The sequence below is a fragment of the Fusarium odoratissimum genome, assembly GCF_000260195.1.
Source record: "Fusarium odoratissimum NRRL 54006 unplaced genomic scaffold supercont1.5, whole genome shotgun sequence".
Lineage (NCBI taxonomy): Eukaryota > Fungi > Ascomycota > Sordariomycetes > Hypocreales > Nectriaceae > Fusarium > Fusarium odoratissimum.
Genome location: NW_022158691.1, coordinates 1,378,796 through 1,393,958, shown reverse-complemented (window position 1 = coordinate 1,393,958; position 15,163 = coordinate 1,378,796). Strand labels below are relative to the sequence as shown.

Genomic DNA, 15,163 nt, shown 5'->3' with positions numbered 1-15,163 from the left:
CTCAGGCTTCTCATCATCGTTATCTTCGCCTCATCTCACTGTTTCCTTCAAACTCTGAACATCAGAGTAACCAAGCGCCATGGATCTGTTCATCACTGCCCAAGAGCCCTTTGCGCATCATCCACTCAAGGCCAAAAGCTTCCCTTCAGCTCTTAGCAACTCAACCGACAAATCCTCAGGTGATGCAAGACCTCTTGTGTCTCTCCCGCCAGTTTCACAGCTCGAGTTTGATCTCATTGTTCATGATCCCTGCCATGACAGCACTCTCACTGGCTCGTGGGACCCTCTCCCGACCCCTCTGAGCATTCCTCTCAATACCTCCAGGGTTCATCTCCTCAACCTCCTACGGGAAAAGCTCCCTGTCGTCGAGGCATCCAGCAAGAATCGTCTCAGTCGCCAAGTTCGCCGTCCCAGGCTCATCTCTGCTACGCTGTACTAGACCTATGGTGGCAAGATTTACCCGCTTGGACCTAGCGACAAGGAGTGGCATTATCGTGATCTCGTTACCAAGACAGATATCATGGCTCGCTCTGAGCTTGAGTGGTTTCTTCTCAAGGAGATGATGGCTTCGTCTAGAGGTGCACTCAAGTGCTACATCTCCGTCCGTGGTGAGCACGTCCCCCCCAAGAAGACTTCTGGCTGGTGGTTCAAAAACAGTGCCTGAGAGCACATACTCCAGTATGTTCACTCATGTCGATCTCCGACCAAGCGTATTGAGTACTGATTGAGTAAAAGGACAGTGACACCAACATTACGATGAAGCTGGACGGCCGGCGAGGTGCACTTTGGGGGCAAGGAAAGGATATTTGTTGGAACTTGATGTATGCAATAAGAGCAAGAATATTCCACGAAAGGGAACTAATACGATAACATCATCTCATTTGCTCATAGAATTGCTAGTTGCCTCGTCTAATGCTGTCTCATCACAAGCGGTACAAGATATCAACAGAACGCCCGTAAAGGATAAGATTTCTCAGTGGCCAATGCCCGGAGAGATTGGTTCATGTTAGATTGCTCTGAATCACTTCTGTTTCTTGTAATATCGGCTTTTGGGTTGTACTCTGTGTTACAGTGAACCTCTGCCCCAAATGTTGCTTTATCAGACACTCATTAACATAACCATCAACACTAAGATAAAACAAAGACTTAGACAGACAGACAATTCGAATTAACATCGTAAAGACCAAACTCCATATTTAGCCTAGGTATAATCTGAATAAACCCATGATCCTCGCGCCATCAGACTGCTCATAAGTCAACACAACGCAACGCAACACAGCACGGTACGGCACAACCTCAGCTCCTCTCCCCCGTGATTTTGGTCTTTAGCTCTTAAATTAACACGACCATTGACAACAACAGTATGCTCGACCAATCCACCAGTGTCTCCAAACTCCCCCCTCCGTATACACCAAGTTACTTGCTGAGCGTCCTTTTCAGATAAATAAACAAGATAAAGGCAAATGCAGATGACAAAAACAAGTAAGGGTAGCCAAGACTTTCGACGCCAGCCTGTGCCCCAGGCCCCTGTAGTCGTACAAGAGTACAAGAGTGGGTAACTTCAACCACTTTACCCAAATTAATCCCCTGATCTCCCCTTTCCCCTCTATTGGTGGGCTTTGATGCTCAAGAAACAGGCCCATGACGATGTCGTTTACTATCATTATGTGCATGTTCCAACATGCGTGGGTCTCGTCATCCGTGTCTCCAATTCACTGCCCAGATACAGGTGACTGAACAGTGAAAAGTGTGCTCCAAGAAGGGGCCTCCCAAGAGCATCAGTTATGCATTGACAAACATAGCCAAGATTGTATGTGTGTGGAAATACACGCCGTTCAAAATACCTTCATTCTGTCACAACAAAATATCTTTCCCACAGACAGGCCTATAGCAAAACCAAATACGAAGTGACGCCACCATGCAAAGTGATGCTGAATAAAACACTCAAAAATCTGGCTGTGCGAGATGATGAAGTAGCCCATCCCTTACTGGGCCGGCGGGTTTCCCTTGAGACGCTTTGGCATCCTTGGTGTAGGTGGTTTGGCATTACGTGGCATTCCATTGGCAGCAGGCGTAGGTGCTCCAGATCCATCCTCCTCTTTCACTGCTGATGGCCGTCGGCGCTTGTTTGAGGCGGGGGATGTGTTTGCACTGGGGCCGCTAGAGCCAGTACCCTGCTGACTTTGCTGCATCTGCATTCCGGGGGCTTGCATGTGTCCAGGTGCTGGGCTGCCCATGTGTGGCGATCCAGGGAGATTCATATGAGCCACGGCTGGGCTTGCACCCATGGGAAATTGTCCGAAGCTCGGTGTGCGGGCCCCGGGGGGCATTTGTTGACCGTTCATGTTGGGTGGAACTCCGTTGATCTGTGTCGAGACGTACTGATCGAGGGCTTGGTACGGGCCAAGGCCGGGGTTCGAATGGTAAAATTGGAATAATGGGTTCATCTGTCCCATCACTTCAACAATCTGGACATTATTCATTAGCGTCACTCTTACTTACGCTGAGTGAGCTGTCCCTACCTCAAGAAACTGGAAGACAGCTTCCGTCACACCCTTGCTGTTGACAGCCGAGTCCGGCAGGTCGACTAGGACCTCTGGTGGCTGGGTTTGAGGTGACTTCAACTGTCGACCCTTGCCCTTCTTAGATAACTCGGGTGATTTGCCATCCTGTGAGTTAGTTTTGTGCCATTCCTTCATCCACATATGGGCGGGCTTCGCGGCATCGATGACCTGTTTTCGTGAGATGAATTCGTCATGACTCGTGGTGAGGAACTCGAAAAGTTCGATCTTTTGTTCAGCGTCGAATTGTGCTCGGAGCGTACCACTAGCGACCAACTATCACCATGTTAGTAACCCATTGACTCAGACCAGTCAGAATGTCTTACGTGAGATCCAGTCTCGAACCAATAAACGAAACTGGCCTTCGAATTCTCGATGCAGTGACAATCGCCAGGAAGAGGTCGATCTGTCACACCCTTATCCATGATCAACTGCATATTCTTCACGCCACTACCGAAATGAGTGTGAAAGTATCGAGCAATGGCGGGATAAGCGATTTCATATTGCTTATCGGTCGTATCCTCGGCGTCGGTGATATGTAATGAATGACGAAAGACACCATTTGGTGAGAAGAAGCGCATCACAAAGCCGTGCCAGTAGGAGAGGTCATCTCGGCCTTTTGAACCCTAGAGATCTCTTGTTAGCTTGTCATAGAGGACTCCATCACGATATATCTTACAGGAAAGCCACTCAAGTGTTCGCTGAATTGCATCAGCTTTAGTAAGCACTGGCCCTTCATGCTATCTCGTCGCTGCTGCTGGAGAATTTGGCTTTGAATTGCGAGTTGCTGCGCGGTAGTGGCGCTCATCTGATGCTGCTGAGGCTGGGCTTGTGGCTGTGGTTGTGCCTGTGCCTGGGGCTGAGGCTGCGGTTGAGCTTGTGGTTGAGCAGGAGTTTGTGGTACCTGGGGTTGGCTCTGTCCAGGTGGAAGTTGGGATGGCTGAGCAGGAGTTGAGCTGGGCGTTTGAGCTGGTGTTTGAGGTCCAGTGGGAGCGGGTGTACCAGCCTGTGATGATTGCTGAGGGGTGTGCTGAGGCTGTTGCTGGCCAGGCTGCTGTTGCTGCTGTTGTGGTTGGGGTTGAGGCTGAGGTTGTCCCTGGGGTTGTTGGCCCTGTTGGTTGGCCATCTGATTTTGAAGAGCGAGCTGATTTTGCTGCATAGCTTGCATGCTCTGAGCGTTCATCGGCATCGGTTGACCAGGATTAGGCCCAGCTTGCATTTGCTGAGCATGAGCAACCTGTTGTTGTTGCTGCTGCTGCTGCTGTTGCTGTTGCTGTTGCTGCTGCTGCTGTTGCGCTTGATGTTGTTGCAGAGCAAGCTGCTGGGCCATAATCGCTTGTGCTTGTGGATGCTGTCCCTGATTTGTTAGCTGAAAAGACGCGAATGGCAGCATGGTTATCTATTGACTTACCGGAGCCAGACCTCTTCTGAGTTGATGGAGCTGCTGAGGGTTGAGCTGGCTAAACTGAGCCATGTTCATAGGAATACCGCCACCCTGCATGTTGGCTTGGAAGGCTTGTTGAGCCATGAGTTGTCGCGCTTGTTGTTGCTGAAGTAGGTGTTGCTGCTGCTGTCGCATCGCAGCCATCGCTTGCGGATTACCAACTGTGAATGAGCCAATTAGCGCTTGCACAGGGACAGGGATGTTGAGGACAGTGCCAGTAGGGTATTACATACAATGTTGTTGCTGGAGCTGTTGCTGAAGCATTTGCTGCTGCGCGGTGGGATTGAGGTGCTGCAAAGCATGAGCATTTGGGTTCGCACCCGGCGGCATACCGCCCATGAGGGCAGGGTTTACTTGTGCTCCGGGAGCAGAGACCATAGGTCCTCCGAATTGATGAGGCATTCCCCCAGGAGCGCCTTGCTGGCCTGGGTTGTGAGGCATGCCACCAGGTCCCATAGGGTGGCCGGCGACACCTGGATGCCCCATGCCAGCAGGATGCCCAGAGAAATTTGGGCCCATACTTGTTGCCATCATGACTAAGTAGTCGGGTCGATTATCCACGGCGTGGATATCGACGATCGCGTTGAAATACTATCGCATACGTTGAACGATGGGAATGAAGTGAGGTTGCCAGACGACGCGAATGGGTGCGCGAAAGACGATTGTCGGATACTCGAAGTGGCTGAGGATGTCTATAATAGGTATTTCGCGTGTCGCGACGAGACAGGACTGGGTGCACGGTGCGATAGTGATCGTGACGGAAATCAAAAGGACAAGGGAATATAGATCAAAAATGTGACTATTGAATTTTCCGCTGTGGAATCGTAGAGCGTCGAGGCGATAGGAACCGTCAAGGCATCGGCGAGGGGAAGAGATAATTATTTGGTGGTGTGGTTTCGCGCTGCGATTGCGGACAAGAGAGAGAACAAGGCCAACGGGGGGGAGAGGAGGTCGTGGGCGAATAAGGCGACGATGGGGCGAGTGGCACGTCACGAGATTCCAAAGGCCGGGACCAGCGAAGAGGTCGATAGAAGTAACCCACGGGACGGCCTGGAAAAAGTGAGGCCCAAAAAGAGCGCAAATCGAGGCGTTGAGAAAGGAATTGGTAGATTTGTCGAAAGACGGAAACCCAGGAGAAGGCAATGCGAAGACACGGGAGCGATGCCACAAAGAGGGTTGATCCGCTTTCAGTACGGGGATGGGGAGAAAGAATGGGAGTCGCAAGGATGGGGACTGGGCCGTGGTTGAGTGGGCGGCTGGGCTGGGCTGGGTAGTGTCTCCCGCGGGTGCGATTAGGTTCAGTAAGGTACGGTTCGGTACGGTACAAAACTGTACAGCGGATACTGTCGTCTGCTTCTGGTTTCCTAGATGTCTGCTCTGGCTGGGCTGTCTCTGCTAAGGGCCTGGCTGGGCTTTGATAATGCGACGGCGGACCCGGTATTCAGGTACGCACGTTGAGCTGACTGACAGGAAAAATAGAGGGCGCACGCAAGATACCAGGGTTGAAATCTGACGTGACGGGGGTGGTTGGTAAACCTCAGATTCAGCCAGGCTGAATGTTGGTCGAAAATAAGAAGGAAGAGAAGAAGGAGAAAAGAAGTGGGAGAAGTTGGCAGATACTCGAGTAAAGGAAGGGTGCTGCTGGTGGTTGTCCAGTTGTAGTCTACCTAAGAGGGAGCCTGTGGACTAGACGGAACCATGGAAGCAAGGCAAGCAAGCGGATGCGCGGACTGTCGGTATAAGACCAAGAGAGTGTGAGTTCAAATAAGTAGATCTCAGATCTCGTTGGCTTGTCTGCGATTATCCTCTCAGACAAGAGATCTCAGGGTGGCAGTGACTGTGTCGAGGTACATTCGAAGCCGATAGAGATTCGATAATGATCGACGGGCTTGCTCTTACAGACCAGGGGAGATCTCACTCAACTCGCTCGTTCTCTGTCACAATCTCTGGGTCGTAGACTTTTGGGGGAGCCCTTTGACCTTTGCGCCTGGCAGAGTTGGGCGGGTGGGGTTGTCGAGTTGTAGAAATGGTTCTGATTCGTTGACGTCCAGGAAGTGGATAAACTTGTCGGCGGATTCGGACCAGGGCCCCGAGATAAGAGTGGATGTTTATGCGCTTATTGAAGTATGAGACTTATGCGGATCCGGCATTGACTAAACAAAGCAGCCAATGAAGGACACAAACCTGACAGTTGCTGGTCCCCTTAATTTGTCTCCAATAAGCCTTCGAATGAGCTACTCGATAGAAACATATTATACGTAAAACTTGAAGCAACTCCCCCCTTATAGCGAATCTTCTCTCGAATCCCTGGACGAACACGCGAAGGTCCCTAGAACCGGGATGTCCCAATCTCAACCTGCGGGCCGGCATTGATCTTCAACTGCGTTGTGTTGGCTGCGGCTGTTCCTCCAAATGCAAAAAAAAAATGTGAGCGATCAAATTTTGACTTCAAAAAAAAAAAAAAAGCAATACTGAGGTAGCACATTTTCCAACGAGAAAGGTTGGCAGAATCTCACAGAATCATGACGTGAGAACGCTAACGACCTGATTAGCCTATTTATTCTAAGACAGACAATCCATTATCCATCCATCCATCACAGGTGGACTGGTGGAGGACAAGACAAATTGCTTCATGCATCTATCGCGATGTTGAAGCGGGCCTTGAACTGGCTTCCGCCGCTAGTGTCAAAAGAGGGTAAGAAGCCGGTCACGTGCAGATAGCACAGTGCCGCGCAAATGACAAATTTTCTTGCACTGTCTTTCAATATCTTCTCTCGATGCGGCTCTTAATTTTCTTCCTCCAAGCTTCAAACCTTCTCAACAACAACAAACCGCCTCTGCCTACCTCTTCACACGAGCACAACGCGCGAGATTGCACGACGACTGTCTTCCTGGAGCAGCTGTTTTGATTTTGAACGGATCCGCTTGAGCGACTTGCCGATGTGTGGGTTGTGATGGATGTTTGCTTTTGGCGGTTTGCTTGGCTAGCAAAATTTTCATTGCAGCCTCGCGATCAACCTGCATTTGAATGGTAAAAATCACCACTCCCTCACTTCTGCCCTCCCAGCACTTCCTCCCCTCTGCATGATGACACTAGTTACATTCTTCTTTTCCCAACTGAATCGACCATGAAGAAGTTCTGTATTCGGGCCCTAGGCCTGTTACTTGCCAGTATCAACGTCTGACTACACAACTACACTCAGCTTTTCTAGCACGCGCATATTTTGCCAGCCTTGCTAACATCGCTGTTACAGATATGAACAATGTGCTATTACCAGACGACTAACCCAGCAGCTTCACGAAATTTTCTGAGAACTAACGTAAGTTTCTACTCATTTTTATTTCACACACCAACCACTCCCGTTTTGCATGATGAAATTTTCCTCTTAATTCGCAGTTTCCACTCGAGTCCCGATCGAGCCTTTTCTGGGACAGATGAGGGTTTATTCTTCCTTGGATGTCTGATCAAACACCATATCTTCACTTGCTGTCGTTACTTTTTAATGGGTCATGAAGCTAACTGAAAAAGTTTTAGATGTTGCCATGGAGACCACTCCGCGTTCTAAATATGATAGCATAATTGAATCTGTTGATCATAATTCTTCTCTCGCCTTCAATTTTGTGATGTTGCTCGCGCCGTTCTCGTGATTTTGTGCATCATCTGCTTGTAGTGTCATCATGGTGGTGTATCATGACAACCTAAATCATGAGCGTGGTAAGTTCGCCTAGCTACATTCCACATCGGCGAGACCAAACCCCTTCTGCTATGCGGTGATAGATAGCTGGTTGTGGACCCTCATTTGGCATCGCCTCTGAAATTTCATATTTTTAAGGATGTGTCTGCAGCTCTTTAGATGTTGGTTCATAGATTGTAGTACATTGCTCATCACCATGCCAGGCGTTAGCTTATGCGTAAGCTGCTAGACACGAACTTCGTCTCTCATATCGTCCCTTCTCACCCTGCCGCCTACCATGCCTCTCCTGTTTCTTCCCGTCCTTCCTCTTCCAAGCCAGTTTAGCTTCAGCATCTTACACAGCTCTACCACCTTCTCGTTGCCTTCTGCACCTGCATCACCCGCCGACACACCCGACAAAACACTCATACACTGGAGCATACGACCAACCATCTCAGTGATGTGCTTGGAGTCCTCGACATTCTGCTCACGTTCCCGTAGGCTGCCTAGAGAAGGCGGTGGTGGGATTCCGCCACCAGACGGCGTGAAAGGTCGTAGACCACCATCACTCCCGTGACTGCCGAAGCTGACGTTACTAATGGCACGGCTACGGCCGCCTGCCGATCCTTCACCGAGAAGGGTTGTACTCGTAGAATTGTAAGAAGCATTAGACGGGTCGAGAGACATAGCTGTGCCGGGCCGGCCGAAAGATTCAGAAGGGGAGGTAGACAGTGATGCTTCCGGGGGAGAAGACATGGCCATACTTGCAAGCGACGAGGGCAGGAACTCAAGAGATAGTCGCGAGAATATTGTCTTGAGTGTCTCGTACCGCGGTAGAATGACAGTATCTCTGTAGGCGATAAGGACCAGCCTCCTAACATCGAGAACTGCTGGTGCCGGTGCTACACGGGCTGGTCTCTCTGAAGTAGATGCAGACGCTATAGCTCCGCCCCAGAAGTCCCGTGCCTGCTCTCCAGTCATAAGCGTACCACACCCTGACACCTCCATATCGAGTGGGAGGAAGACGGCTTGCATATATGGCAGTATGGAAGTAAAGGTAAACATCCAGAGCTCAACTAGCGTTGGTATAAATCGGTCTTCTGGGGTCTGCCGTAATGTTCGGTCAAGTGACAAGAACCCCGTGTGTAAAAGTTCTCGAAGATCCTCCAACATGGTATTTGGTGAGCGTCTATGCATGCACCACTGTATATGCATCTGTACAACTCGGTTAAAGTCTTCAACGGGGAGACGCAGGTCTTCCCCTTCAAATATGGCCAATAGCTTTGCCTTCAGGTACGGCCACGCATCGTCCAGCGACATGTGGTTGTGAAGACCGAGCTTTCCGGGGTCAACAGGATCATACATTGTCGACTGCTGGGACAGAGACGGTAGACTACTGGGTCCTGGCCATTCGCTCTGTAAATTGAAACTTGACTCGCTCTCCAGGCGACTATCGGATCGCTCACCGAGCTTCTTATCTTTCTTGGCCTTGGCAAAGGTAGAGGAGTTGGGGCCAGGGCTCGGAGGAATATTAAAGTTATACAAAGGATTTGGCGCATTGGGATCTGTTGGTAACGAATTGCTGGCAGCTGATGATAGTGGGAGATGATACTCATCCTTGAGCTTGTGTTTTTGCCGTGAAAGAAAGTGGTGCTTCTTTTCCTTCTCTTTGCCTTTTTCCTTATCCCTTTCTCTGTCCTCGGTGGGTGTTTCGATAGGCCGAATCGTGGCTGAAGACGAATTGGTTAGGTTGTATATAGACTGATTGCTCGAGTCAACGAGACTGTTTGTGCTGAAGTTGCCGCGCTGAAGTGCTGATAGAGCCGAGCCAATCTTTCCTGGACTTGGCAATGGCTTTTCCTTGGCCTCACCTTTTGTGCTAATCTTGCCTGGGCGGGAGAATAGCTTGACCTTTGGCTTCTCTGCCTTGTACGGCTTCTCAGACGCTGGGGGTGGAGGAGGAGGTTGCGAGTATGGCTGAGGCGACGCTCTCGGGGAATTGTGTCCAGATCGAGGAAATACAACATTGGCGGCAGCTGTAGCAGCGGAAGAATGAGGCCCGCCAAGTCGATCACCATGTCCTCCATGATTCCCAAACCCACTGTCCCGCGGCGCACTCGCTTCCGTCAAGCTCAACATAGGGGGACTCGTAGGCCCCTTACTTCCGCTGCCACGACGCACTCCATCGTTTTGATCGCCAGGAAAAGGCACAGTCTGCGATCTCTGGCGCGAATGATTCTGGTGCGACATGACAGCCGCCTGCGCAGCAATCTGGCTTGCCGACAAGTTGACATTGGAGGCTGTGGCGGCAGCAGCAGCAGCCGCTGCCGCGGACGCAGAAGCGGTCGATAGATTATGATGTGACATTCCGAGGTGTGAGGAAAGATTCGATGTACTCATAGACGGTAGCGTGGGCTCGAATGAGCCTTGGGTCGCCGAATGCTTGCGCGCATGGCCCTTGACAAGCGTCGCTGGTGATCCCTGGGTAACAGACCGTGCGTTGGCCGGCCTTGAAAAGTTGTGATGTCCTAAGCTCGCAGTACTAGAGTTTCCATGGGTAGTGAATTGGGCATATATCGGGGTCGCAGGAGATGATGGTTGTGGTTGAGGAGGCGGTCGCGACTTGGGTATTGTGATAGACGGCCGAGGTGTCTCATCCTCGTCGTCTGAGGTCTCTACTCGGCGCAGAGCAGGTCGTGAGGATGTCGAAAGCTGCGAGGGTTGGGCGGATGAGCTCGATAGAGGAGCGAAGCTGCCGGGGCCGCGGGGTTGAGAGCGTGAGGGTTGCATTATTGTTTTATGCGGCTCCTGGGCCGTTGTTACATCTTGAGACCCAAAGAGATGCGAGCCCGGATCGACAGGGTCCCAGGCAGGAAAGGTGTTTGGGGTTTGTTTCGGCGTTGATGAGGTTCGGTCAAGGTTGGTCGCTTGCCCTCGATGGGAATGACGGGCTATTGTGTGATCTAGTTATCAAGAGTTCTTATCAATGTTGAGCTGATGTGGAGGAATGGAATGTTCTATGAACTATCAGCTTAACCTGGAGTTGACCAGATTATCCTTCAGCAAGCCACTTCGCTGACTAACCTGGCTTTAGAACGGGATTGACTATTAAATCACATGTATTGCAAAAGATATACTAGCTGAAGCGATATTGGGCTAAAATACATGATTCCAAAGTTCCCGTCGCTCTATGTGGAATTGTATCTTCTGTGATTGAACTTGTTTTCATGATACAAATTTGTTCCGTCATTGCTCACCCTATATCTTCACGAGCACCGGATGTGGGGTTCTTATTCTACAACCCCACGTCAAAAACATCCAAGTCTAGACTTCGACCTTCTTCCAACGCCGAACATAATAACCATAACCTCAAAATGTCGCAACCAACTCTCACCGCAGACTACAAGTCCCCAGCGAGTGAACCGTTCAAAGTTGCCCACACCCTTCCCGCTATCTCATCTATAGCCTCCACGGCCGACAACTCGTCATACCTCAAGGCTCTGCGCGCCTCTGTCGCCGACACCCAAGACACTATCAACCAAGAGCTCACAGCGCGAATGGAGCAGGACAAGGCGAGGGATGCCGCGGCTGAGGCTAAAGAGGAAGAGAACTATGGCGAGGAGGTGCAAGAAGAGGAGGACTGAGGGAACCAACTCCTCGCGAACGACTGCAAACCCTTCAACGGCAAGATGTGTTTGAATATGAAGGGTATTTGAGAAATATCATACTGGCTACCATCGATCCAATCCATGCAAATGCTCCCCGAAACGATGCTCCCATCCAGCCTAAACGACCCGTCTAAAATCCTCGACCCCAACTTGGCGCCTGGGATGCGTCTACTTTGTTCCCTGTTGCCCGGTTCAAACAGCCGTAGTGCACCACTGTGTTATCCGGCAGGACAGCTACAACGCTCCCACCAATACGCATACCTCCTCCGAGTTTCTTGTGGCACACGACGCAGTGTCGTTCGTCTGTGATGGCAACGTGCCTGTTACGCCCGCCTTGCCCTCCCTGTACATCGTCACCAAGGTGCAGCCGCGCCGCGATAGAGATGCCTTCAGCCTGTCGCAAACCAGCAACGATCCTTGCCTCGTTGACCAGACTATTTGCCGATCGAATGCGGCCTCGGAAGTAAGACTCCAGTGACCGAACGGGAAGGTCGTCTGGAATGAGTCCTAGAGTTGATGTCGCTGGGAGACGTGATCCATGCTTTGAAAGAAGGTCCAGTGCTGGTTCTAGATTGGGCTGGTTGGGTGGTGACGGCTGAAGATAGAGCGACAGAAGTGTATGATAAATAGATGGTGTAGAAGTCTCAGGATCCTCTCCAGTTTCATTCTTCTCATTTGGCTGAGACGATGGAGCAGTATCTTGAGTCGAGTTGACTCGGTTACAGTATCTACTAAAGTTAGCTTGTGAGCCGATGGAACGACAGGTGAATGACATACTGTTCAGCTTTCTGGTAGTCCTTCATCTTGAATACATAGATCTCAAGGGCTTGTTTGTGTTGGTTCATGTTGCTCAATACCACAGCCTGTGCTTCGTAAAATGCTGGGTCTAAGCCGATACAAGTCAGTGTAGATCACCACACAACAGCATATGAATCTTACCATCTCTGGGAATCAATCTAAACGCCCTGCTGAGACTGTAAACTTGCCCCGGCTGTCTCAAGAACTCGATGAAGTGATTCATCATTTCATCCCACTTCTCACCCTTGTCCATCTTCTTCAAGTTTTCTACATAAAGCTCAACCAATCGGTCGTGAAGGTCTGGTGTCATGTCTTCGAGCTCAGTGATGATGTGCTCTAGATAGCGTCCTTCCAACTGTGTATCAACATCATGTAAGAAAGAGACAACCCGTTCTCGTGGGAGGGTCTCCGCATTCTCTGTGTCACCTGTGAAGATCTCCAAGGCCTCATCTGGACTGGCTTTGAGGGTCCATTCTGCATGCTCAAGGATGAGGTCAATTTCTGACGGTGGTAGATTTTTGAGGTACTGGATGGTGCGCTGCGGTCCGTGAAGTGTTGGTGCGGCCTCATCGGGTTCTTCAGCGGCTCCAAATCGTCGTAGAAGTTCCAAAGCCTCCTTGTGTAGCTTCTTACCGTAGAAGAAATCCACCAGCTCAGTATAGCGATTATGTTCCAAAAGCTTTTCATTGACCACATTAGGGTCGCAGAAGTTAGGAATTCGGAACAGAGAGCTTGCTAGAGTTGGTCGAGAAAACATGTATGCTCGGAACAAAGTTGTGTCGACTAACCGAAAGGTATTTCGGAGCTCCTCTTCAAGTTTCTTCTCAGATTCATCGAGCCCTATCCGTAGGAACTTCTCTGCTATTTCTTCTGTTGAACCATTTCGATCACTTTGAGGTTTCAGGTTTCCAGTAACAGGATCAATCACCCGTTGTAATCGAGCACGTGTTCCAGCCAGGTAACTGTTGAGCTCCAGAACCGCGTTCGTCAAGTCCTTGTCTTTCAAAGGTAGATCCTCGTTTGACTCAGTCTCCTTCACACTAGCAGCATCATCGCACTCCGCCGTATCCTTCTTTGAGAGGATGGATGCGGTATCCGACTGGGGCCTCCTATAGCTTCCGGTAAGATATCTGGCGAAGCCTCCTTTGCTTGACTGCGGGGTTTCCTGTGCCTGCTCAACGGGTTCAGGGGTGGTGGGACGCGTGCCATTGGTTTTCTTCGGTGTTCCTGGCGCCTCGTCCGACTCTTGTTCTTCCTCTTCGCGGCCGGCCCACGCAGATAGTTCTCCAGCAATGGAGGGAGGAAACATCCTGAGAACTCGTTCAGGAGGTGCATGTACGGTATCCTCATTGAAGAGATCCATCGCCTGGCGATATTTCTTTTTCTTGAATAGCCCTTCAGCTTTGAGCATCTTGACCTCACGGAGTGTCTGCGACTTGTTCTTTAGCAATGCATCCTCAAGCATTTCGAGAATGCTAATAGCCTCATCGAAGTGGCCACCGTCTACTAGCTCCTGAACCTGAGAGTCATAGTCTGTTGAGTCCATCTTCCAAACACATCGTTCACTGGAGATGTGAAAACCTTTCCCGGCATGTGCTAAGCTGTAAGTGGGTGACGGGAAGTGAAGCTGAGCAGCACCCGGTAGTGATAGATTCTGAAGTGATGATAATGTTATAGGATTCCGAACTTCCAGGGAGCCTTTTGAAGGCGCTTGCAAGGCAAGGATATATGGGTACGAGTACCCTATGGATTCAGGGGCATGGTTCCAGGGAATCTGCCGTCTGTCGAGGGGTTTTCCGTCATCATCGATGAATAGTGTGTTGATATCCTTTGCGAGCAACATTTCTCCCTCAGCCAATTTGGCCGCCAAAGGCTTGGGCATATAACCTCCCAATCCCATGTACCCCATACCGGCACTGCTCATTGCACCAAATCGGCTAGTCTGCCCAGCTGCTGGTCCTGAACCCGGACTCACGATATCTTCGACCTCACGTGTTACGACGTCGACCATGACGTATCCGCCATTCATACCACATACAAGCTTTGTCGCATTTGCCCATGTTACTGATCGAATCGACTCTGCCAGCACGATCTCGTCCACATCCTCGGAAAGTTCGCTCTCAAGCCAGCTCCAGAGTAGTAATTTTCTCTTGACCGCAACAGCCAACCGGCTCACGATCTCGGGGATTCCCGTGTCCGGATCCTTGACAATATTCGATGTTGACGCAAAGCAGGATGCATTCTTGGTCCGGCTTAGGGTCTCAATAAGTTCGTAGGTTTTGAGATCGTGAAAAGAGACGTGATAATTCGACAAGGATACAATTGTGTTTGCGTCCTTTATAATAGCCAGCTGCTCGATTGCTCGCGGCGAGAAGCGTTCCACCTCGCGCATCAAATCAGTTGGCTTTTCTGACCTTTGCGCAGTAGTATGGTCGTCGTCCGCCGCAGACGACGAACCATTGGCATTTGTATCGGCGGAACCATTCTGAAGTTGGTCGGAAAGCTCGTTTAGACGGTAGATTCGGAGTGCGCCATTGTTAAGGCCGACGAGAACGCGGTCACCTGAGAGCCGAGAGTTAGTTAGTCGGTGTCGTAGAAACTGCGGTGAAAGAGCAGCGAGACCACGGGGATATGCGCATACCTTGAGCGAGTATCGTCTCAATCTTAGACTTATCTTTTTGTCGCAGCTCGATGATGGGACGAGCTGTGAAAGCGGAGAGCATGGCGCCGGCCAGCTCGAAGCTGTAGAGGTTATTGGGAGAAGAGGCGCATCAGTCGGTCCCAGAGTTAGCCAAGTGCACGATTTGCCAGGTGAAGACGCTATCGACAAGTTCAAGCATGAAATATCAAGATAGATAGTCCGTGTTCAATGTTGTTGGTGTTTGGGTAATTTGATGGACGGGAATGGTTGGTCAGGTAGGTAGGTAGTTAGTTGGGAGTCGGTATCCGGTGGCAGGGTCATGCCGCCAACCATCGACGTCAACAGATGGCCAGAGCTTCTTGCTGTACTACGGTACA

The 15,163-nt window shown here is 50.5% G+C and overlaps 5 protein-coding genes across 10 annotated transcripts; 2 read left to right on the top strand and 3 right to left on the bottom strand.

Annotated features, from left to right (window-relative positions):
• Nucleotides 1-79: 79 nt before the first annotated feature.
• Nucleotides 80-664, top strand: FOIG_04415 (uncharacterized protein; the record flags this gene model as incomplete). The annotated part of the gene is made up of 2 exons (XM_031202643.1): nucleotides 80-400; nucleotides 440-664. The coding sequence occupies 2 exons, from the start codon at nucleotides 80-82 to the stop codon at nucleotides 662-664; spliced, it is 546 nt and encodes a 181-aa protein (XP_031068090.1).
• A 240-nt stretch (nucleotides 665-904) lies between these two features.
• On the bottom strand, nucleotides 905-5,942 carry FOIG_04414 (uncharacterized protein). Of its 5 annotated transcripts, none has more exons than XM_031202641.1 (7): nucleotides 4,360-5,942; nucleotides 4,239-4,296; nucleotides 3,973-4,166; nucleotides 3,241-3,912; nucleotides 2,888-3,187; nucleotides 2,523-2,837; nucleotides 905-2,468 (listed from the first exon to the last, which is right to left on the bottom strand). In XM_031202641.1, exons 1-7 carry the CDS (start codon nucleotides 4,537-4,539, stop codon nucleotides 1,986-1,988), a joined length of 2,202 nt encoding a protein of 733 aa, XP_031068088.1. In that variant the 5' UTR covers nucleotides 4,540-5,942; the 3' UTR covers nucleotides 905-1,985. The 5 variants fall into 5 exon arrangements, with proteins under 5 accessions (XP_031068088.1, XP_031068087.1, XP_031068085.1 ...); XM_031202640.1 differs by having other exon boundaries at nucleotides 3,241-3,918; nucleotides 4,360-5,932; XM_031202638.1 differs by having other exon boundaries at nucleotides 3,241-3,918; nucleotides 4,239-5,942.
• A 669-nt stretch (nucleotides 5,943-6,611) lies between these two features.
• FOIG_04413 (uncharacterized protein) lies at nucleotides 6,612-10,685 on the bottom strand. Its single transcript, XM_031202637.1, has one exon. It carries the CDS (start codon nucleotides 10,467-10,469, stop codon nucleotides 7,926-7,928), a length of 2,544 nt encoding a protein of 847 aa, XP_031068084.1. The 5' UTR covers nucleotides 10,470-10,685; the 3' UTR covers nucleotides 6,612-7,925.
• An 83-nt stretch (nucleotides 10,686-10,768) lies between these two features.
• On the bottom strand, nucleotides 10,769-15,105 carry FOIG_04411 (uncharacterized protein). Of its 2 annotated transcripts, XM_031202634.1 has the most exons (4): nucleotides 14,787-15,105; nucleotides 12,287-14,707; nucleotides 12,125-12,233; nucleotides 10,769-12,075 (listed from the first exon to the last, which is right to left on the bottom strand). In XM_031202634.1, exons 1-4 carry the CDS (start codon nucleotides 14,866-14,868, stop codon nucleotides 11,478-11,480), a joined length of 3,210 nt encoding a protein of 1,069 aa, XP_031068081.1. In that variant the 5' UTR covers nucleotides 14,869-15,105; the 3' UTR covers nucleotides 10,769-11,477. The 2 variants fall into 2 exon arrangements, with proteins under 2 accessions (XP_031068081.1, XP_031068082.1); XM_031202635.1 differs by having other exon boundaries at nucleotides 10,769-12,233.
• FOIG_04412 (uncharacterized protein) lies at nucleotides 10,965-12,198 on the top strand. The gene has a single exon (XM_031202636.1). It carries the CDS (start codon nucleotides 11,054-11,056, stop codon nucleotides 11,321-11,323), a length of 270 nt encoding a protein of 89 aa, XP_031068083.1. The 5' UTR covers nucleotides 10,965-11,053; the 3' UTR covers nucleotides 11,324-12,198.
• Nucleotides 15,106-15,163: the final 58 nt, after the last annotated feature.

Coding starts and splice junctions, on each gene's coding strand:
- FOIG_04414 (XM_031202638.1), bottom strand. CDS start 4,539: ATGATGGCAACAAGTATGGGCCCAAATTTCTCTGGGCATCCTGCTGGC. Junction 2,838..2,887: donor GGTTCGAGACTGGATCTCAC/GTAAGACATTCT, acceptor ACATGGTGATAG/TTGGTCGCTAGTGGTACGCT. Junction 2,469..2,522: donor CTGTCTTCCAGTTTCTTGAG/GTAGGGACAGCT, acceptor AATAATGTCCAG/ATTGTTGAAGTGATGGGACA.
- FOIG_04413 (XM_031202637.1), bottom strand. CDS start 10,469: ATGCAACCCTCACGCTCTCAACCCCGCGGCCCCGGCAGCTTCGCTCCT.
- FOIG_04412 (XM_031202636.1), top strand. CDS start 11,054: ATGTCGCAACCAACTCTCACCGCAGACTACAAGTCCCCAGCGAGTGAA.
- FOIG_04411 (XM_031202634.1), bottom strand. CDS start 14,868: ATGCTCTCCGCTTTCACAGCTCGTCCCATCATCGAGCTGCGACAAAAA. Junction 14,708..14,786: donor TGAGACGATACTCGCTCAAG/GTATGCGCATAT, acceptor CTCGGCTCTCAG/GTGACCGCGTTCTCGTCGGC. Junction 12,076..12,124: donor GACTACCAGAAAGCTGAACA/GTATGTCATTCA, acceptor TAACTTTAGTAG/ATACTGTAACCGAGTCAACT.